Here is a 24,447-nt window from a genome sequence, read left to right as displayed (position 1 = left end):
TGGTAGGGGACCTCTGCATGAATCTCTCCTCGCTCTCTGTTCTCTTTCAGTATTCTTACTCCGTTTGGTGTTCGGCTGAGTTCTTTATCTCTTCATTTAATGTTCTAGGGTTTCAGGATTGTTGATTCTCTGTTTGGCTTAGTTTTTCGGATCTTCGTTGTGGAGGGACGGCGTGGTGCTTCTGCCTAGAGCGCCATCTTGCCGGAAGTCTATTTTTATTTTTTATGCATGGCTAAAATCTCTTTAAAGCAGTAGTTTCTTTAAAGTGAAATCCTTCCCAAAACTTAGTGGTTGATCTATAAAAATGTTACTGGGTGGAAATCCCAGGTTCTTGCTCGACATGACTTGTATTGGCCAGTAAGTGAGAGACTGAGGTGGGAAGGCAGAAAAGCACCTTTATTTCCGTGCACAAGGAAAGGCGTCAGTCGTAGCTGCTGCCTCCAAGACTGCTCCCCAAGGATGGGGGGAAAAGTTACTTTTAAGGGGTTTACAAGTAGGGAGTTCATACAAGTTACGTCAGCAACATTCTTAACTACGGCAGGCGCAATAGGGTTTGCATATAACTTCCAAGCAAAGAAAGCAAGCTTCTAATGCAAAGCTGTCAGGGAGGAAGCCAAGCTTTAAATGCAAAAGCTGCCTGGTGAGCTAACAAGGAAAGCAGGATTCTGATGCAAAGCTCCTTGAGGTAGTGGAATTTTCCACAGCCTGGGGAATCTGTCTTAAAAATAGCAGCTTGGTAGTCAGTTTTCTGTAGTGAATAAAACTTGGCAACCACTGTACCCAACTATGTGGTTGTTTACACTTGAGGTAGAAAAGGAAAGAAGAGTGAATTTGGTGGTTTAGTCACCATGAAGCAAGCAGCAGTTAACTGTCTAGTCCCCTTACCTCAATCTCCCAGTATTCTGAGGTTTCCTGCTAACACCTAAACTACTATCCCCTCCACCCTAAATAAAACCCAAAAAACCAAACCCGTTGCCGTTGAGTTGATTCCGATAGGACAGAGTGGAACTGCCCCGTAGAGTTTCCGAGGAGCGCCTGGTGGATTTGAATTGCCAACCTTTTGATTAGCAGCCATAGCACTTAACCACTGCACCACCAGCATTCCTATAGGGTTGCTATGAGTTGGAATCAACTCGATGGCAACAAGTAAACCTAAATAGAGGAAAAAAAGAAAAAAAAAAAGAAAGGAAAGAAAATCCCAAGCCTGTTTCTTCCAAAACGACATATACACAAACTCTCCAGAAACTTGAGAGAAGAAAAAATCGGGAGGAGAAGTATGGTTAGGAATCCCACTAAATTAGGAATAGTTCATTTGGTAGTTATTTAAGAGCATAACTTCTTCTCATGGACGAAGTTAACCCTGTTACATTAATTATCAGGAATGCCAGAAATTAGGTCCTCTGAATGCCACCAACAGGATCAAAATCAAATGTGAATTATAGATATTTCAAAAATTACCATTATTCTTTCACTGAGTTCTATTTAGACCTATCTTGATATATCCAACAATACTGATCACTGTGTTTGTATTTTTGGTCCTGCCTGATCTGAGTGGGCAATTCTAGATACGCTTGTCCCCTGTTGGTGATGATACTTCCTGTTCACCGACCTTGCCTCTGGCTATTCACCAGCTACATAACAGTCTGATTCACCCAGTGTCCCTTCCCCGTCAACCTCCCCTCCCCGCAGGACTTCCCTCTGTCTCTTCTTTAGTACCTTTCTTTCTTCCTCATCCCCATCTGCTTCACAATTCCTTCATGATTTTCTCAGGGCTGGGCTTCAACATCGTCGGTGGGACAGATCAGCAGTATGTCTCCAATGACAATGGCATCTACGTCAGCCGTATCAAAGAGAATGGGGCTGCGGCCTTGGATGGGCGGCTCCAGGAGGGTGATAAGATCCTCTCGGTGAGAACTGGCTTCGGCCTCCTTCAGTGTTCCTTCTTCCTTAGACCCTAGGTCTTACCCTAGCCCCATTTTGGGGAAGATTCCTACCTACTTTTTTGGGTTTGGAAATATTTAGATTGTAGCGTTGAGTGGGAGAGACCTTGATCAGTCATCTTTTCCAACTCTGTCATTGGACATGGAGGATAATATTACCATCATTTGACTGACAAGGCATAGTAAGCCCAGAATGTGAAGTTACTTGCCCAAGTTCAAAAAACACAAAACAGGAAGGGGTAAAGGAGTGGTGTGGGGGAAAGGGACTTAAAACCCACATTTTTTGCCTTCCATTATACTTTGTCACCTCCCATTTGTTGTTTAAAATACTAAAGTGTATCTTTTTTTTTGAGGGGGTTGGATATCAGCCCTTATGATTGGATTTGACTTAACTCCAAAAGAGACAGACAAGGAAGGGTAGGAATTCAGTGTCTTTTTCATGCTCAAAGCCCTTGTTTCATCCATTAGTAAGATGAAAAATTAGAATGCAGTTTGATTTGGATACCTGACCATATACTACCACCTTGCAGATGTCCCTAATGAAACACTTGCTACAGGTAATGATTAATTTTTTTTTTCATGAAAGTTCTTAAAGAGTAGGGATCATATATATATATGTACATATATATTCAGACTCTTTATACCTTAGCGTGGTGCTCACTATGTGTTTAACCAATGATCAAGTTATGAATTCAGACAAACTCAAAAAGGTTGACTGTAAAATATGGGCTCACAAATGCCTGGTCTTAAAGTAGAATAAACCTAAAGTAAATAAGAGTACAGGTAAAATAAGAATTTTTAAAACTACTGAAATGCAAAATATAGCTTTAGCCCTATTTTTCATTTCTGTTCCTTACTATTGGCTACAGCGTCACTATGATGCTGTTACATAGGGAGTAGTTTGGGGATAATCACACTATAGATTGTTGTATTTATTTACCTTACTGATTAGCTGAAGATGGTCAGCTTATTGCTTGTATGGACACAATAAAGACAATTGGTATAAAGAATGTAGAAGTGCTGAGAGGGATGATACTATAGAGGGGACCTAGGACTGGCTTCAAAGGGTTAGACTGAAATAGAGGTACATTTGAACTAGGATAGGACTTCTAATGACAAGAGCCCCTACCTTCTTCTCCAGATGGGCCATGAATGCAAGGTCCAAGAGGAGAAAACTACTCTCTGCTTTCTGTTATGAATTGAATAGGGCAGGAAGACTAGGCTGGGAAAAGTTAATGAATTAAGTACAGACTAAGAAAAGTCTTGAATAACAGAATTCAGTATCAATTTCAAAAACCTACATCTGTAATAAGATAGATTTATCTTAGGTGGATTAGAAGAAATTTTAAAAATTTATTATAGTTTTCTTTTAAGCTTTCCCCTTTGAATTATTTCTCACAGTTCAATTGATTGGCGATTAAAGGTCATATGCATGAAATTTCATGTTGGACACTTCTCTGCTATGCAGCCCATTTAGTAGCAGTACATGATCTTAGAGATGAGATACAAAGAAAAGGAAGGAGAGAACTTCCATCTTTTCTTCATTTGGCATCTGAGTTTGTAAGAAATCAGATTCAGCAGTCTGATTCCGGAAATCTTTTTAAGAACTTTCTTATCAGAACACGTAGCTATCAAACCAAAAACCAAACCAAACCCATTGCCATCGAGTAGATTCCAACTCATAGTGACCCCTACAGGACAGAGTAGAACTGCCCCATAGGGTTTCCAAGGAGTGCCTGGTGGATTCAAACTGCCAGCCCTTTGGTTAGCAGCTGTAGCACTTAACCACTATGCCACCAGGGTTTCCAGGTAGCTAAAAGAGCTACCTAAATTAACTCAAGAATTTTTCTTAATAATGTGTTCTAGCTGATCCACAATAGAAATAGAGCATTATGGATGGCAATATCCCATTTCAGTCCTTCCCACTGACTATTTTGCCTCTGATCAGTCGATTAAGCTTCTCCTAAACTAATTGCCGTTGAGTCAGTTCAGGCTCATGATGATCCCATGTGCGTCAGATTAGAACTGTGCTCCATAGGGTTTTCAATGACTGATTTTCAGAAGTAAATTGCCAAGCTTTTCTTCTGAGGTGCCTCAGGATGAACTCGAACCTCCAGCCTTTCAGTTAGCAGCCAAGCGCATTAACTGTTTGCACCACCCATGGGCTCCCAAGCTTCTCCTAGACCCTATTTATTATCATTGAGATGGAGATAGTGATACTCGATCTCCTTCATCTCTAAAGGATATTGAGAAATGTAGTAGCAGACCCTTTCCTGTAGTTGTCAGGAAAAAGATATTCTAACAACATGAATCACCTTGCCAATGGTCCTTAATGCAAGATAGAGAGTATGTTGTTAAAATAGAAGTATAGCACATAGAAAATATGAAATTTAATATTTTGACACAGGTCACATTCTGTCTAGAACACTGGGGCCTAGACTGTGTGGGTGAAGAAGGATTTAAACACTATAGTGGTTAAGAAGAAAGACATCTTATTTGAAAGACTTGGTTAAAGGTAGATTATTAAAAAATAAGAATGGTTAGAGAAATAAGGATAATTAGAAGTTACTTGCCAGGTAATGTGTTAAGAACTTTAAACTTACTATCTCATTTTACCCTATGAAGTGAGTAAGATTATTATCCCCATTTTGCAGGAAACAGGCTTGGCGAGATCAAAGAATGTGACAATGGCCACACAACTAATGGCAGTAAATGACAGAGGACTAGAACTTTGGTCTGTCTGAATTTTATCTAGTATACTATGCTGTTGTTAGGTGCTGTCGAGTTGTTTTCACCCATAGCAATCTCGTGACAGAGTAAAATTGGCCCATAGGGTTTTCTTGGCTGTAAACTTTACAGAAGCAGATTGCCAGGTCTTTCTCCTGTACAGCCGCTGAGTGGGTTCGAAACAGTAACCTTTCGTCGGTTAGCAGCTGAGCACTTAACCCTTTGCACCTAAAAGGTAAACGATGAGCTAGGATTAGTTATCCTAAACAGAAAGTTGCATAGTTAGTTTATAATAGCTTTCATGCACGGTTTTATATAAAAACTGAAATTAGTCTTTCTATAAAGGGTATTAGTACCCAAAAAAAAAAAAACAAACCCGCTGCCATCGAGTTGATTCCAACTCACAGCGACCCCATAGGACAGAGTAGAACTGCCTCACAGAGTTTCCAGGGAGCGCTTGGTGGATTCAAACTGCTGACCTTTTGGTTAGCAGCTGTAATACTTAACCACTATGACACCAGGGTTTCCAAGGGTGGTACTAGAGAGGAAAAAGAGGCCATAAACCTCAGTGTGAAAAATATATTAGACAAGCTGAGATGAGCAGCCTTTCTTTTGCACCTTTGTATTCTCTATGGGCCATTGCCTCACAGAGAAAAGAAAATTATTGTAAGGTCACTCAGATTTTTTTGAAAAGGCCAAGGGGAGTGATGGACAAAACTATCATGGGGAAGATGGTGAAAGATAAATGTCAATGAAGAGACAAGTAGATATCTAAAAAACTCAGCTTACCTGACTTTAAAATTTAGAAAAAAGAGGATTTTACTTTATCAAAATATAAGAGATACAAGAAACATCACAAAGGTATATATGAGGTATACAAGGTAATATCTAAGACATATTACAAAGAATGATTCAGATTTATGTTATGGCCAGTTAAGAAAAGACATGCAAAAGAGGAGAGGGAAAAATGCCAGGGGAAGGAAAGGCAGAAAGGGTAGAAAATAGACATAGGGGAAAGAAGGAAGACAGAGAAAGAAGAAAAGATGGGGAGAATACAGAAGAGGAAAAGACCAGTATATCCTTTCCATTCTATCTAGGCCTGTATTCTTTGACTCCAGTTTTCCTTTCAATGGTTTGCTCCAAACTTCATTCTAGATCCCATTCCTTAAGAATTAAATAGAACTATTATGGATTAGGCTTTGTTGCCTCACTCACCTGCCATATCCTATTCCCTGTCTATCCTTAAGTAAACCTGTTAGGCCATACAATTAAATGGTTCCATCTATTCTTTAGCTCACTTCATCCCTCTGATGTACTTTAGTACTAATTTATTATTGGCTTTGGAGTATTTTAAATGATCCTAAATTATCTATTCGCCTATATGCCCATTTATTCTTTATGGATTTTCCTCTTCACCTTACATAGGTTAGTTTTCCATGTTGTAAAATATGTCTCATTTCTCTCTAGTAACTTTTGCTGGATAATGTAACTAAGAATATGTCCCTTCCTTAGTATATATCAATTTTGAATAACTAGTAATAGTATTAAGTGATCTCTAGATTTCCTGTAAGTTATTGTTGACTATTAATTTAATGTTTCTATTTCTCCCTAAATAATGCCCTGTATTACCTTGATTCCAAGTCCTAAAATTAAATAGCTGCATGATTAATCATGCAGTTTCTTCTCTTCCATCAAAAAGTAAAATGTAATTGTTCTGTGACCACTAGGATGGTTTAAAACAAAAACAAGTCTTATATAAAAAAGTCTTCAGTGAATATAAATGATTTTTAAGGCCGTATTGCATCTGACAACCATGTAGCAAAAACAAATATTACCAGTGGAAGAATGGTCCTGAAGTTGAGATGAGGACTGGAGATTCCCTATCCGTAGTTCATTTTGTGTGTATGATGATGAGGATGGTTTAATATTGGAATCGGTTACCAGGGAACATGGAGAACAAGGAACATGGAGAAATCTAAACTGTCTAGATTTCTAGAACACACTCAGCATTTCTCAAGCTGAAAGAAGTGAAAAAAAAAATTAAACTCTTGCGTTGCAGTACTGAAGGATTCTATGGGCAAAATACTGAATGACGTAGGAAGCACATAGGAAGCATCAAAACAAGATGGAAGGAATACAGAGTCACTGTACCAAGAAGAATTGGTTGATGTTCAACCATTTCAGGAGGTAATATATGATCAAGAACTGATGGTATTGCAAGAAACCAAAAGAGACCTGCATAAGGGGAAAAACATACTTTACTCATGGATAGGTAAACTCAACATAGTGAAAATGTCAGTTCTACCCAAAGCGATCTATAGATACAATGCAATCTTGATCCAAATTCCACCAGCATTTTTCAATGAGATGGAGAAACAAATCACCAACTTCATATGGAAAGGGAAGAAGCCCCAAATTAGTAAAGCATTACTCAAGAAGAAGAACAAAGTGGGAGGCCTCACACTACTTGATTTTAGAACCTGTTATACCACCACAGTAGTCAAAAAAGCCTGGTACTGGTACAACAACAGATACATAGACCAATGGAACAGATTGAGAATCTAGACGTAAATTTGTCTACCTATGAGCAGCTGACATTTGACAAGTGCATAACTGGGGAAAAGACAGTCTCTTTAACAAATGGTGCTGGCATAACTGGATATCCATCTGCAAAAAACTGAAACAAGACCCATTCCTCACACCATGCACAAAAACTAACTCAAAATGGATCAAAGACTTAAATATAAAATCAAAAACAGTAAAGTCATGGAAGAAAAAATAGGGACAATGCTAGGAGCCTTAATACATGGCATAACACAATACGAACCATAAGCAACAATGCACAAGCACCAGCAGAGAAACTAGATAAATGGGAGCTCCTAAAAATCAAACACTTATGCTCATCAAAAGACTTCACCAAAAGAATCAAAAGACAACCTAAGGATGGGGAAAAAATTTTTGACTATGACAAATCTGATCAGTGTCTAATCTCTAAAATCTACAAGATACTGCAAACCCTCAATAAGAAAAAGATAAATAACTAAATTAAAAAATGGGAAAAGGATATGAACAGGCACTGCACCAAAGAAGACATTTAGGTGGGTAAGAGACACATGAAGAAATGCTCATGATCATTAGCCATTAGAGAAATGCAGATCAAAACTACATTGAGATATCATCTTACCCCAACAAGGCTAGCATTAATCCAAAAAACACAAAATAATAAATGCTGGAGAGGTTGTGGAGAGACTGGAACACTTATACATTGTGGGAATGTAAAACGGTACAACCACTTTGGAAATCGATTTGGCGCTTCCTTAAAAAGCTAGAAATAGAAGTACCATATGATCCAGCTATCTCCCTCCTTGAAATATATCCTAGAGAAATCAGAGCCGTCACACAAATAGATAATATGCACACTCATGTTCATTGCAGCACTGTTCACAGTAGGAAAAAGATGGAAATAACCTAGGTGCCCATCGACAGACAAATGAATAAACAAATTATGGTATATCCACACAATGGAATACTATGCAACAATAAAGAGCAACGATCAGGTTGTGAAATATAACAGGGAGGAAGCTGGAGGTCATTATGCTGAGTGAATTTAGTCAGTCACAGAAGGACAAATATTGTATAAGAACACTATTATAAGAACTCAAGGAAAGGTTTAAACACAGAAGAAAACATTCTTTGATGGTTATGAGGGTGGGAGGGAGGGTGAGGTATATTTACTAAGTAGATAGTAGATAAGAATTATCTTAGGTGAAGGGAAGGACAGTACACACTACAGGGGGAGTCAGCACAACTGGACTAAACCAAAGCTAAGAAGTTTCCTGAATACAATCAAACAGTTTGCGGGACAGAATAGCAGGGATAGGGGTCTAGGGACCATGCTTTCAGGGGACATCTAGGTCAATTGGCATACCAAAGCTTATTAAGAAAATGTTTCACATTCTACTTGGGTGAGTGGCATCTGGGTTTAAAAGCTTGCAAGCAGCCATCTAAGATGCATCAAATGGTCCCAACCACCTGGAGTAAAGGAGAATGAAGAACACCAGACAAAAGGAAAGTATTAGCACAAGAGACAGAAAGGACCACATAAACCAGAGACTTCATCAGCCTGAGACCATAAGAACTAGATGGTGCCCAGCTACCACCAATGACCACCCTGACTGGGAGCACAACAGAGAGTCCCAGATGGAGCAGGAGAAAGGTGGGGTGTAGAACTCAAATTCTGGTAAGAAGACTAGACTTAATGGTCTGACTAAGACTGGAGGAAGCCCGGAAAGCATGGCCCCTGGATTCTCTATCAGCCCAGAGCTAAAACAATTTCTGAGGCCAGCTCTTCAGACAGGGATTGGACTGGACGGTGGGACATAAAGTGATACTGATGAGGAGTGTGCCTCTTAGCTCGAGTAGATACAAGAGACTAAACGGGCAGCTTCTGTCTGGAGGTGAGGTGGGAAGGCAGAGAGGGTTAGGAGCTGGTTGAATGGACATGCGGAATCAGGTGGAAAGGAGGAGTGTGCTGTCAGTGTGAGGAGAGCAGTTAGAGTCACATAACAATGTATGTATACATTTTTGTATGGGAAAAAAAAAAAGAACTGATGGTATTGAAGGACTGCACTGAAGGTACTGGCAAAAAACAAGGCTCCAGGAATTGATGGGATACTAACTGAGATGTTTAAACAAACAGATGCAACATTGGAAGCACTCACTCATCTATGCCAACAAATTTGAAAGACAGCTACCTGGGCAACCAACTGGAAGAGATCCATATTTGAACCCATTCCAAAGAAAGGTGATCCTATGGCGTGCATAAATTATTGAAAAGTATCATTAATATCACACACAAGTAAAATTTTGCTGAAGAATCATTCAAAAACAATTGCAGCGGTACATGGACAGGGAACTGCCAGAAATTCAAGCCAGTTTTAGAAGAGCACGTGGAACGAGGGATGTCATACGGATCTTGACTGAAAGAAGAGAACACCAGAAAGATGTTAATCTGTGTTTTACCTGTGACTATGCAAAGGCATACAACTGTGTGGATTATAACAAATTATGGATAACACTGGGAAGAATGGGAATTCCGGAACACTTAATTGTGCTTATATGGAACCTGTACATAGACCAAGATGCAGTTGTTCAGACAAAATAAGGGGATACTGTATGGTTTAAAGTCAGGAAAAGTATGCATCGGGGTTGTACCTTTCACTATACTTATTCAATCTGTATGCTGAGCAAATAATATGAGAAGCTGAACTATATGAATAAGAACGTGGCATCAGGATTGGAGGAAGACTCATTAACAACCTGCATTATGCAGATAACACAACCTTGCTTGCTAAAAGTGAAGAGGACTTGAAGCACTTACTAATGAAAATCAAAGACTACAGTCTTCAATATGATTCAACCTCAGCGTAAAGAAAACAAAAATCCTCACATCTGGACCAGTAAGGAACATCATGATAAATGGAGAAAATATTGATTTGGCAAGGATTTCATTTTACTTGGATCCACAATCAATGCCCATGGAAGCAGCAGTCAGGAAATCAAATGACATACTGCATTGGACAAATCTGCTGCAAAAGACCTCTTTAAAGTATTAAAAAGCAAAGAAGTCACTCTGAGGATTAAGGTGTCCCTTACCCAAACCATGATATTTTCCATCACCTCACACGCATGTGAAAGCCAGACAATGAATACAGAAGCCTGAAGAATTGATGCCTTTGAATTATGTTGTTGGAGAAGAATATTGAATATACCATGGACTGCCAGAAGAATGAACAAATCTGTCTTGGAAGAAGTACAGTCAGAATGCTCCTTAGGAATGAGGATGGAGAGACTTTGTCTTAGATACTTTGGACATGTTGTTAGGAGAGACCAGTCCCTGGAGAAGGACATCATGCTTGGTAAAGTAGCGGGTCAGTGAAAAAGAGGAAGACCCTCAGCAAGATAGCTTGACACAGTGGCTGCAACAATAGGCTCAAAGATAGCAACGATTGTGAGGATGGCAAAGGACCAGGCAGTGTTTCGTTCTGTTGTACATAGGGTCGCTGTGAGTCTGAACCGACTCGACGGCATCTAACAACAACAAGTTTCTCATTTCTCCTGTGTCTAGCTGCCTAAATGAAGGGAGTTGGATAGTCAAGAATATTCAGTCCTCCGTCAACGCTATGTTTTTATGAAACTCAAGGTGATGTAGCTGGTTATTATACTGCACAGATCAATATTCCATTTTAACTAAACCCCTTATATAACAAAATGGCAGAGATTGGGCTATTAACCAGTTGCATTTCTTATTCTGTTCAAGTACAATTCTTAATTTGGTGAATGAAGGAGTTGCTTAGTCATCCACATTTATCAAGTATTGTATCTGATGGACTGCAGAGCACTGTGCCATGCCAGGTGCTATGGAAAACTACAAGGAAAATGAAAGTCTAGTCTTTGCCCTTAGCTTAGAGATGAATGAGAAAGACCCAACAAAAACCCTCATCCAATCAACTGCAGAGGCATTGAAATATACAGCAGAATCCCTTAGACAGACTGCCTTCAGGGTAGAGTTTTTTGTCTCCTTGTTTCAGTTTCCCCAGCACCTAGGCCTATAGCTTGCAAAGTGTAAGCATCAAAGAAGTTAGTTGTTCAGTGAACGGATCACTCAGTTATAGCACAACTCACTTTTTTGTTGGTCCTGATTAACTGTAACTAGATAATCTTCTTTTTTTTTTTAACCCCCTTTCCTTGAACTTTGGTGAAAAAAGAGGCAAAAAATAATGTGGTTCATTTCAGGAACTTGATTAAAAAAGTAAAATATCCCGAGTATAATCTGAGGTGAGTGCCCATTAAATTGAGCTCATTCTTTCTCTGCCCCTTTCTACATCTACACTTATGCCCTGGGTGGTGCAAATGGTTAATGTATTCAGCTGCTAACCAAAAGGATGGAGGTTTGAGTCCACCCAGAGGTACCTCAGAGGAAAAGCCTGGAGATCTATTTTTGGAGAATCAGCCATTGAAAACCCTCTGGAGCACAGTTCTACTCTGACGCACATGGGGTTGCCATGAGTTGGAGTCGACTCAATGACAACTGGTTTTAACTGATTTAATAGTCACAGGTCATGATTTAAATAATCCTGAGGCAATTCAAAATTCTCAATCATAAAAAAAGCTAATTTTAACTCAGCTTATCCATTTCTTAAGGTTGGAGAAAGGAAGCACATTTTTTAAACTACTAACAACCAGAATAAAAGCAAAAAAATTTATGTTTCCACATGAGTTAATTAGAGCATCACCATCCCAATTCTCTGAACAGAGTCAGCAAGATTTTCTATTTCTGGCACATTGCAAATCTGCCATATCTTATGTCCAATAAAACTTATTATGCTATGCTTTAAGGAAATTGCATGAGCAACTTTTAACAGTGGTCTAAGAATACTCAGCTGAGTAGCTGTTGATACTCAAAGTGAAGTCCAAGGACCAACAGCCTGGACATCACCTGGAAGCTTGCTAGAAATGCGGAATCTCAGGACTCACTCCAGATCTACTGAAGCAAAATCTAGATTATAACAAGATCTCCCAATGAGTCTGTGCACAATAAAGTTTGAGGAGCACTGCTGTCGACAGGTGTTTTTCAGACTTTTAAAATTGTCATCTATAATAAATACATCTTACATATAAATTATTGAAACAAAAATTAATAAAACAATACTTAGCTTTTCTATATGTGAGGTATTCTGATGTTTAGTTTTCTTTTTATTTCATTTTTAAAAAATTATTGTTCTTGATACACCAATCTTCTCTGATTGATCAACAGAGCCATATTTGAAAAATCACTGCTCCAGGATATGGAAAATCACTGATGAAATCTGTGCATGTATAGAAGCCAAAAACCAAACCCCTTGCCATCGAGTTGATTCCAACTCATAGCGACCCTACAGGACAGAGTAGAACTGCCCCATAGAGTTTCCAAGGAGCGCCTGGTGGATTTGAACTGCCATAGCACTTAACCACTATGCTACCAGGGTTTCCATACATGTATAGAGTATGTATTAAATAGGGGAGGCAGGCTGATAGTGGAGGCCAGTTAGAAGGCCATTTCAAACAGTGTAGGTTAGAGCTAAGATCGATGATTCTCCAACTTCAGAACACTTGGAGGACTTGTTAAAACACAGATTGCTACAATGAGGTCCAAGAATTTGCGTTTCTAGCAAGTTTCCTGGTGATACTAATGCTGCTAGTTTGGGGACCATACCTTGAGAACCACTGTTCTATAGGTGTATATTAGTAAGGATAGTGATAAAGAGAGTAGGCTCTCCAGATATTCAAAGGTAAAATCTACAGAAATTGGTAGTTAGTCACTATGCAGCTGGAATCTGTAAAGACGCTTAGAGAAGGTAAATATCGAAAAGCAAATTAGCAGGATACAAGGTTAATATATAAAAGTCAGTAGCTTTCCTATATAACAGCAATGAACAATTGGAATTTGAAATCACAATCACAGCACCATTTACATTAGCAACAACAACAAGAAATACTTAGGTAAAAATCTACTAAAATATGTACAAGATCTATATGTGGAAAACTACAGACACCACAGAAATCAATTGTGTTTCTATACCCTAGCAATGAACAATTTGAAAAGGAAATTAAGAAAACAATTCTGCCTACAGTAGCATCTAAAAGAATAAAATAACTAGGAAAAAATTTCCCAAAGAAGGTAAAAGATTCGTACACTGAAAACTATAAAACATTGCCGTAAGAAATAAAGAAGACCTAAATAAATGGAAAGACATCCCATGTTCATGGATTGGAAGACTTATTATTGGTAAGATGTCAGTACTGCCCAAAGTGATTTATAGATTCAATGCAATCCATGTCAAAATTACAACAGCCTTTTCTTCAGAAATGGAAAAGCCAATCCTCAAATGTATATAGGATTGCAATGGGCTCCAAATAGCCAAAACAGTCTCAAAGAAGAACAATGTAGGAGAACTTTCACTTCCTGATTTGAAAATGTACTATAGAGCTAGAGTAATCAAACCAATGTGGTACTAGTATAATGATAGACATACAATGGAATAGAATTAAGAGTCCAGAAATAAACTGATACATCTGTGGCCGATTACTTTTTGACAAGAGTGTCAAATCCATTCAAGTGTTGGTGAGGATGTGGAGAAACTGGAACCCTCATTCTATGTTTATGGATATGAAAATGGTGCAGCTGCTGTGGAAAAGAGTTTGGTAGTTTCTCTAAAAGTTAAACATGGAGTTATGATATGACCCAGTAATTCCTCTCTTAGACATATACCCAAAAGAAGTGAAAGCAAGGACTCAAACAGATACTTGTACACCAGTGGTCATTGCAGCATTATTCATAGTAGCTCAAGAGTAGAAACAACCCAAGTGTCCATCAACAAATGAATGGAAAAACAAAATGTGGTATATGCATATAGTGGAATGTTATTTAACCGTAAAGAGAAATGAAGTTTTATACATCCCGCCACATGGATGTACCTTAAAAACATTATGCTAAGTAAAATAAGCCAGATACAAAAGGACAAATATTGTATGATCCCACAGTATTTGTGAATAAAATATAGAGAAAAGTAGATTAGTGGATACCAGGGGCTGGAGAAAGGGGCAATAGGGAATTGAGAGTGGGGAAAAAAAAGTAGTGAATGAAATTGGAAAAACAACATTACACAAGTTGTGGGAGGTAACTTAAGTCCTTAACACAGCTGAGCATACAATTAGTACTTATTACATGAGAGCAATTTTTACTATTAATTATCATTGCAAGTCAGCTGAGGGAGGGTATGTTATAGAAGGGAAGAAAAAAAAAAAAGATTACACTCTGAGTCAGTGCAGGTAGAGCAGCTATAAACTATAAAGGTCCAGGCTTTTCATCTTTGTATAATGTTGAGAATATGTCAGCCAGGCTTTGTGTAGTTAGGGCTTTTGCAGGTACACCCTGCAGCCACACCTCAGGAAATCATGTAACATATGTTAAGCTCAAGATTGTGCAAGGCACTATGTCAGGTATTACAGGGATTATAAAGATGAGTTGTGATAGAACTTTTAAAATTATTTACTGTGGAATATAAAGTGATGTAATATAAAGCAGAGTACAGTTAGAGCTTTAAGACAGATACACAGTATGGAGATTCAAAGAAGTAAATCAGTCACATCTAGTGGAGGTATTAGGCTGTTCACTGAAGTGACACTTAACTGAATTGCTTTTTAAACTTTAATGCTACTTCAGCATATACAAATAAATACAGACATTAATATCTAAACATCTTATGCATTTATAGGAGCCCTGGTGAGAAGCACTCGGCTGCTAACTGAAAGGTCAGAGGTTAGAACCCACCAGCAGTTTCTTGGGAGAAAAAACCTGGAGATCTGCTCCTGTAAAGATTACATCCTAGGAAACCCTATGGGGTAGTTCTATTCCGTCATACAGTGTTTCTATGTGTTGGAACTGACTCAGCACACAATAACAACATGCTTTTATACAACTCTATAAAATTTTTAAAATGTATAACATATTAGATACAAAAATTTAAAACCAATAAAAATTCCATTTATGACATTAATGTATGGACAGTGATATGCTGCTGAAATAAAATCCTTGCTTGCAATGTGAATATTAAAGTGATGTCTTTGAGGCCAGGCTGCTTGAGTTTGAATCCTGGCTTTCCTAGTTCCATTCTGTGTGCCAAAAACACGTTGCATAGTATCTCGGCTTCAGTTTTATGATCTTTAAAATGGGGCTTCCTAAATTATAGGACTGTTGTGAAGAATAAATGAGTTAATACATGTAATTGAATAGACAGCTTGAGGTATGATAATAAGTGTCCAGTAATTCCTGGCAATTAATATTGTTGCTGACAACTATGGCAAAGATTATTTTGAGCTCAGTATTCCTGTCATTAAATGTCATGTGATGACTCAGATCTCCCACTTGCATTCAAATGACTATGAAACCTTGATTTTGATACTGAGCTGTTGCATCATTTTGCTTTTGTTGACATGATTGCATCATTATTTGTCTGCCTCTGTTGTTTTCTTTTAAACCTGTTGCATTGAGTTGAGTCTGACTCATAGCGACCCTATAAGGCAGGGTAGAACTGCCCCCATAGGGTTTCTAAGGCTTTCATCTTTACAGAAGCAGACTGCCACATCTTTCTTCCACAGAGTGGCTGGTGGATTTGAACCACTGACTTTTCAGTTAGCAGCCGAGCGCCTAACTGCTCAGTAAGCAGGGCTCTTTTCTTTTAAGACACCAAAATATGTATTTCTTTACAAAGAAATACAACTGTCACATGCGCTAGATCACTTAAGTGAGCATTCTAACTACAGTCAGCAATCTCACACCTATTCTCTCCCCCAAGAGTTAACTGGAAAGCGGAATCATTGAGGATTCATTGCAGTGGTTCTAGAAATCCTGAAGGTCTTTCCCTATGGCAGATCTGTCAAGACATCCAAGGCATAATCAGAAGATACCTTGGTAACCTGAAATTAAAGTTCAGCAACTAGAAAACCCCATGTTCATTTCTAGACCATAGGTAGCAGGACTGATCATATTTAAGATCAATCTTAGAAGATAAATAGAATATTTTAAAAGATAAGGACATTCAGGTGGTATATATAGCTTGCACACAAGTATGAAGGTAAGAATATATATTTTATGTCCCAGGGCCAATGAATTACATGATTTAGTTAGAACATGAGATATATGAGGTTGTGATGACAGATTTTGGAAGCCCTGGTGATGTAGTGGTTAAGAGTTCGGCTGCTAACCAAAAGGTCAGCAGTTTGAATCCACCAAGTGCTCCTTGGAAACCCTATGGAGCAATTCTACTCTGTCCTATATGGTTGCTATGAGTCGGAATCAACTCGACAGCAACGGGTTTTTTGTTTTTTTAGTGACAGATTAAACTGGGAAGATAGGTTGCATACCAGACTGAGAAATCAGGCATGCAATTCCCACACTCCTTCCTCTCATGCTCCCCAGTTTTGCTTTTGTTTTTTGAACAGTAAAGTGGTATTAAGAGAATTGTACTTTAGGAAAATTGATCTGGAGACATAGTGTTTGAATAGGTTAGAATGGGGGAGGCCTTAGAGGAAAGTAAAAATCAAAGAGAAGGCAATCATAATATTTCAACCAAGAATATTCACAGCCTGAAATAGAGGGACGATGGGAAAGAAAATAGTGTATGAGAGATATCATGTTATACTAGGGGATTTGGCAATTTATTACATGTGAAGATTGATGGAGTGGAGAGAGTTTAGAAATGATGTCAAAATTTTAGTCTCAGGAAACAGTACTGTCATTAAGAAGGAAGTCAGTATATTCTGGTTTTGTGGGAAGTAATAAAGAGGATTTGAATGTATTGAATTGGAAGTCTAGTCTAGCAGAATATCCAAGTATAGGCATCCGGCACAGAACTGGCAAACCTAGAGGTCAGAGTAGAGATAAAAATTTGGAAATTGTCTTTTTACAGATTATGGTTGAAATTGTGGAAGATCGCCACGGGAGAGAAGGGAAGAGGATGAAGGACTGACATTGAGGAGCATTTACTTACTTAAAAAGGAGGAAGTGGGAGAGGAGTCAGGGAAGTAGTATTTCAAGAACTAAGAGAGGTAAAATGTTCCTAAGAGAGGAGAGAATTGCAAAAGGGAGGAGGTATGATGTAAAAGGGAGAAAACTATAGGATTGATGATTGGAAGTCACTTCTGACCTGTATGAGAGCATGCTCTTCACTTCTGCCTCGTATATTATGAGATTACAAGGGAATAAAGAGTGAATGGATGGTGAAGTAGAGGCAGTGCATGCAGACAGTTCTTTGAACAAGTTTTGCAATGAAAGGAAGAGAGAGGAATAGGGTGATAATGGTTTCCAAGAAATATTTGTATTGTTTTCTTTATAGATGAGGATAATTTTAGTTGAGTAGAGCAGGGAGAGATAATACTTAAGGAATCCAGAGGAGAAAGTGACTGACTGAGTTCTGTAAGGAGACTGGAAGAAATAGGATTAAATCCATTGATGAATAGTTTAGCCTTCACAAAGGAGCTATATCTAATTTAGAGACTAGGGAAAAAGAGCAATGAGAGGTTATCAAGAAACTTTCAGTTGGGAAGGAAGAAAATGGGAGAGTATTTGTGAGAAGTCCTCAATACTCTCAAGAAACATGAGGCAGAGGAGTCTGCTGAGAGGAGAAATGGGATTGGGTTGCAGTTTGATGTGGAAAACGTCTGAAACAGCTACTGCGGGCATTAAGGAGTTCACCAGAGATGAGTAGAAAGGTTGTAAGGTTGTAGTTGGAGTCAGCTAGTATGGATCTGTTGTGGAGAGTGTGACTGTGTATCTTTCTCCAGGAATACTCAACTCACTGGTGACAAGGAAAGTCAATGCAGTGTATTGCCCAGGACTGGAAAAATGGCAGAAGATCATGGGGACAAGGGATTCTAATGATTTACCAAATGCTTTATTGAAATAACAACAGGAACTCCTAGATTGGTAAGGATGCAAGTAAAGTCTAAAAAGATTTAAGGCTTTGATGAGGAAATTCAGTAGAGGAATAGAAAGTGTGAAGGGAGTAGAAATGATAGTCAGGTTTTTAAGAGTGTAAGATACTGGAGCTGAAGCATTTAAATGTTGAATTGAATTAGTTTATACCAATTGGTGACTAAAGTGAAATGGAATTGGAAACTATTAATTTGAGGAGGTGGACAGTCTATGAGGCCAAAGACTTGGTAGGAGATTAATTCAGCAGGATATTGGTAGGAGATAGAGTGAAGGTAAGGTTATGAACCTCTTGGAGGAAGACTAAGATTCTCTAGTGGCACAGTAGTTAAAGCGCTGGGCTGCTAACTGAAAGTTCCGTGGTTTGAACCCACCAGCCATTCTGTGGGAGAAAGATGTGGCAGTCTGCTTCAATATAGATTCACAGGCTTAGAATCCCTACGCGGTAGTTCTGCTCTGTCCTATAAGGTTGATACGAGTCGGAATCAACTCGATGGCAATGAGTTTGGGTTTTTTTTTTTTTTGGTTTGGAGGAAGACTGTGACAAGGAAGATGAGAAGGTTGAATAAGTCAGTGAGCTTCAACTGAGTACAGGATAGTTGGTGAGTCAAGGCTGAGGAATAATAGTGCAAAAGGAATGGTTAAATGCAAGGGCACTTTAATCTTCTTTCCAGTATTTAAAAACCCTAACCCTACGTCTTGCACACACTATGACTTTTGACCAATTACCTAATCTCACTAAGCATCAGTTTCTTCATCTGTGAGAACAAGATAAAAGTAGTGTCTACCTTATAGGGTTAGTATGAGGATTAAATTAAATAATGTATGAAAAGCATATAGCACAGAACCTATCAAAATAAATATACTAGATGCTCTTGCTGCTGCTGCTATTGATGATGACACTGAGATGTATAAAAGATATGTAGATCTTGCAAAAGTGGGCTATGCTATGTGAGTGCAGCATAGGATAGATATCAATTGTGACCATTGGTACTCCTAACCCTAATAATTATTAATACTAGTATTCCTTCACATCTCACACCCTTCAGGAGTGACCTACTGTACTACACTGAAACTTTTTTTAGGTGTTTTGTATCACAATATAACACAACCCAACAGAATGGGCTAGTGGGTATAGATTTGCACCACACCAGAACAAATTGTAGGAGACTTTCATAGAGCCCTGGTGGCGCAGTGGTTAAGAGCTCAGGCTGCTAACCCAAAGGTAGGCAGTTTGAATCCAACAGCCTCTCGCTGGAAACCCTGTGGGGCAGTTCTACTCTGCCCTATAGGGTCGCTATGAGTTGGAATCGACTCGATGGCAATGGGTTTGGTTTGGTTTTGGTTTTCGTAGAGTTATATTTCTAGAGTTGAAGCTGACGGTGCCAAGGATTGGGACTATAAAGGATTGGGTGGTAATCTGGAAAGCCATGTTAGCTGTAGGGAAGCAGGCTGATGCTCATGGATGACATACAAATATAGTAACAGAATCTCAAGTGTCAAACGCTAAGAGGAAGGAGAGAGCACTTCATACCTCCCCACCCCACCCCCAGTTGTTCTGCAAATGTGCTATAAAACCTCAGGTCTAGGAAATCATAGCTTTGAAAATGAAAAGAAGTTACTTTGAGTTCGAAATAACTTTGCCCATTGTCCTAACCCTTGAAATCTTCTCTGTAGGAATTTGTAAGATTTGCTCACATGAAAGTAAAGTGTTGATTTATGAGAATTTGCCTTCTGCCTCTCTTACTACTCTTTCTTGCTGTTTTTGACAGGTGAATGGTAGAGACCTAAAGAATCTGCTGCACCGTGATGCTGTAGGCCTCTTTCGTAATGCAGGCTATGCCGTGTCTCTGCGAGTGCAGCACAGGGTAGGTGTCACTTGCAGCCAAGAGCCTGGCACCAGGCTTTTCAACCATTCTTGAGAATAAATCCTGTGGGTGTGATGTTCAGTGTTTTTTTGTTCTTTTTTTTTTTCCTTCATTCGAAGAGCTTGTCTGGCACAGACACAGGTCCTCTGGCACTTCTTTTATCATTACAGGAAATTCATAACAATGTGCTTGCAGCCCAGGGCCTAGCTTCTAGGTAATGTGCCTTAAAGATAAAGCTCAACAACCAAATTAAAATAGATGGGGGGAAAAACAGAATCACTTTTACTTTTTAGTGTGGAAGGAGCATATCTCTGCCCTTGAAAACTCCTAGGTGACAGATTTCCAATCTATAAAACCTTGAAGGCAAAGATGATGGCTATTCTTATACTGGCTATTCTTATACCCACTCTGTGCTATTTTCTATCACCAATGTTAACCCTTCTCTTATCAAATTGGTGACCCTCTTGACCAAAGCTCTAGTACTCAAAGGGGAGCTCCAGGAAAAAGGAAGTAGAACTCAGTTAAGGCAGCACCTGTCCCTGCATCTGCTTCTCAGTTCCTAGTGTTTTATCATTTGGATGAGGGGCAGGGAAACACAGGTAGGCATAATTCCTTTCATAGCACCAAGGATTTCTGAGTGCATTTACAACACAGGCTCAGTGCTTCTTAGAGGTGTTCCTTCCCTCTTAAACTGGTGCTCTGTGTGCTCTGCTCAGCTCCTGAGTGAGGCTTCAGAGGCTGAAAGAGTTTGAGACGAGATAGTAAAAAAGTCAAGAGGGCAAGACATGAAAGATATCTGAGACAACAGCCACTGTTGCAAGCAGAATCTAGGTGTGATGGATCAAAAAACTGGGTGATGAGAGACAATAGAGGTAATCACTGCTTCGACCTTAGCTTTTCCCTGTTTCTAAAGCATGGGAGAATTTATGCAGTAGATAAAGGCAAGTAAATATAGGCATACACTTCAGATATGGTTAGGGTTCTTTTTGAAGGCAGATGGGAAGTGATTTCTACTGCTCACTTTTTTGGGAAACATCCATCAATAACTCCTAGTAAAATAGGCTCTTCTGGTCAGGGAATTGGCCTAAGACCTAGAAACGCTGTCTTCCTACTGAGCATGCCCTGTCAGAGGACATCTCATAGGAAATGAATGAAAGACGTGGAAGTAGAATAAAGGATAGAAAAAGGTAGTTTGTGCACAGTCTTCTCGTTTAGATTGAGAGGTCAGGGTTTTGTAGTCCCAGAATGAGGAGGTTTGCAGAACTGAAACAAGATGATACCATAATTGTTGCAAATTGGCTATTAAAAGTTGATATTAAGAAAGGCCAACCTGAAAAAAATGACCGAAATGAAGAAAGACCACCTGGCCTCAAAAGGAAATGCGTAGACAATTTAAAATTATAACCACTAGGGTATGATTTCTTTTTACTTATTTACCTCTGAGTCTTTTACCTCTATCCTATATAGGTTTCCCCTTCATCTGTGTCTAGTATTACAAACTAGAGGATGAAAGACAAGACCCCATTTTAGGAAGGAGTGGGTGCCTTCTGGGACTTGGAAAGCATTTCTAAGTAATGGCATTGCACCTGTGTTAATATTGCCCAGATAGCTGTTATTGTACTCTGATGACTAGTAATCTTTCCAAGTAAACATTACAGAAAGATGGACCCCCGCACCCCCAGTAATTTCCAGGTTGCCTGTAGAACCAGAGGCTTCATCTCAGATCTCCATTTTCCTGATACAACACACATACATAGCAAGGTAAAGGCAGTACAAAAACAAAGGTTATCTGACTTGCCCTCAGGGGTCTCTATAGATCGATAGCACAGCGAGGTTAAATGCTCCCTGCTTAGACCTGTTTTTTTTTCCCAAAGAATTGATGACACTGACCCATTAGGTCAGGAAGAAGAGAGAGGACTCTTTCCGCCAGCTAGTGCTTGTGGTTTACAGCTTTGGATGGTCTAGGGACTGGAGACCTAGTTGATGTATTGATCTGGGCCTTTTAGTTGTGGTAAACACGCATTGGTCACTAGAGTTAACGTTCTTCTTTACTTCCAGTTACAGGTGCAGAACGGGCCTGTAGGACACCAAGGTGAAGGGGAACCAAGTGGCATTCCCATAGCCATGGTGCTGGTGCCAGCATTTGCCCTCACCGTGGTCGCAGCCTGGACCTTCATGAGATATCGGCAACAACTTTGATAAGCTTGCTTCCTCCAGCGCCCCCTGATGAAGATACATTGCTCTCTTTCACACTCCTCCCCTGCTATCTTTCCCTCTCTCTGCATAGCCAACAGATGATTTAAAGTGACTGATACAAACCCAGAACCTTGCTGTTCAAAATCCACTCCCAACTCTCATATTCTAGCAGGAGAGTAAAGGTATTATTTGAAGGAAAGCTAAAGAAAAGACTTGCTTAGAACAAGTGAGGAGTTTTATATATATTACTAGGTCCATCAGTGGAAGTTCAGCTACCACCCCAACAGGGAAAGGTCCAGTCTTCCTATCACCATAGGTGATATCTTTTTCCTTAGCTGGCATGCCTCAAAGCCTAGCTGTATGAGATTTGAGAAGAGAGGATTTTTCTTCTTAGTGATCTTCTTTGGCAAGTTTTTGTGGCCTTTATTTAATTTCTTTCTAACCCCACAGCTGGGTGCCTATACTGAACAAAGAACAATGAGGGGAACATTTTTACTTTTTTTTTAAAATACATATATACATATACATACACATATATGATAGTTTAATAGTGGTGCTTTATGTAGAGTTAGAGATGAGACAACTACTCTGGTTTCTAGGTTTCTACCTAAGGGATGATCTTAATTGAAGAGTTTGAAGAGACATTTTAGAGCATATGTAATGGGAGTGAACCTTTAAAGACAATGCCCAATTTGAGTCATTAAAAAAAAAAAAAAAAAACTGAAGGAACTAATCAAAATTTTTGCAGAAACAATATTTCTTTCCACAATATCTATGATGAAGTTGAAGTAAATTGGCATAATCCAGCTCTGCACAAGGCAATCTGTTCAAAACACTTTGAGCTATAAAGATAAACTTTGCCAATCTCTTGCCTACCCTAGTGGCTTTGGTACCTCACAGTCCTATTAAACGATTATCTGAAATGATTGTGGTCAGAGCTTTGGCAATGGCACCAAACCCATCCAGGGAAAAAACTCTAAAAGGAAGAAAAGATAGTACCTCCAGGGTGGCCCCTCAACCCTCTAGGCTGTCTACCAGTCTTTTTGATTTCTAGTAACAGTCAAAACCTGATCGAAGGAACTCTGTCCCTGGAAGGATGGGCATGAAATCAGCCCTGTTTCTGGTTTTGGTTATGATGAAAGGGCCTGGAGTGCTAGTTTCTTTTTTGAAAAACTCTAAATACTGGTTATGCCTTTTAGTTAATAAACAGTTTTACAGGGAAGGAAGAGGGAAAAGAGGGTTTTATTTGTTTTGGGCAGTAGGGGAGTTAGGTGAGTTTTTCTTGGGGAAAGCCTGGGAGAGGAAGATATGGATGAAAGGATACTAGGGAATACCAGGTATATTTTAATTTTGGAACCATCCTATTTATGTGGTATTTAAGGTTGGTCTTAAAGCACTAAGGATGGCTAAACCAAGTCTCATTTTCTGAATTTGGGAAGATCATTTCCTTTCTCCAAGTACACTAGTCAGACAGTAGGCCTTTTGTAATCTTAACAGCAAGATTATGAGGACTTTCCCTAAGGCAATCAATTGTATCCAATTTTTAGTATGAAAGATTTAAATTTAGTATGAAAGATTTTAATTATTTTATAAATGTTAATTGGACATCTGCTTTGTCAAGGCATTTTTTTACAAAGAAGTAAAATATGTGGGCTCCATCTTAAAGGGCTTTTTGGTTCCTATTAGGAAGAAAACAACTATACATATAAAAATGGAATTAGCCATATAGGCAGTGCAATGTAAGTTGGTGTCAAATTTATATTGCAAACACTAAAAGAAAAGTTCCTGAGAATTTGGGCAATTCAAAAAGTTCCATGGAAGAAGGGGCAAATTAAGGACCCTTGAGTAGCTCACAGTCTAGTTATGAGAATTCATAAATAGTTGAGAAGTTAAGTGTATCATGACGTTAAGTAACAGTTGAAAACAGTAATAAAAGACATGGTACCATGCCGAACACGGTGCAACAGCAAAGATGTACAGACAACTGTCACATTTGTTTTGGAAATTCAGTAAAAGAAGTCTGTCACATGAGGGAATCAGCCTAGAGTAGAGAGGGAAGGCTATTAAAAATAAAATTTCCAGTAGGACTTTACCTCTGGGTCAACCATTGAGATAGGGAGAAACTTGCTTTAAACAGTCCTTACATAAAGTATGCCTTTAGACCTAAACTGTTCAATAGCTTTAA

At 39.0% G+C, this 24,447-nt stretch overlaps 1 protein-coding gene across 1 annotated transcript in view; it reads left to right on the top strand.

The window, feature by feature from the left end:
- Positions 1 to 22,982, top strand: part of SYNJ2BP (synaptojanin 2 binding protein) — a 69,017-nt gene extending 46,035 nt beyond the window's left edge. The window contains exons 2-4 of the mRNA XM_012560091.2: positions 1,771 to 1,907; positions 19,971 to 20,066; positions 22,125 to 22,982. Coding sequence (XP_012415545.1) covers positions 1,771 to 1,907; positions 19,971 to 20,066; positions 22,125 to 22,265 — 374 coding nt within the window. The 3' untranslated portion in view covers positions 22,266 to 22,982. The remainder of the gene's footprint in view (positions 1 to 1,770; positions 1,908 to 19,970; positions 20,067 to 22,124) is intronic.
- Positions 22,983 to 24,447: the final 1,465 nt, after the last annotated feature.

The sequence above is a fragment of the Trichechus manatus genome, unplaced genomic scaffold (assembly GCF_000243295.1).
Source record: "Trichechus manatus latirostris isolate Lorelei unplaced genomic scaffold, TriManLat1.0 scaffold00010, whole genome shotgun sequence".
NCBI lineage: Eukaryota > Metazoa > Chordata > Mammalia > Sirenia > Trichechidae > Trichechus > Trichechus manatus.
Note: the sequence above shows the minus strand (reverse complement) of the source record. Positions and strands in the feature narration are given on the sequence as shown.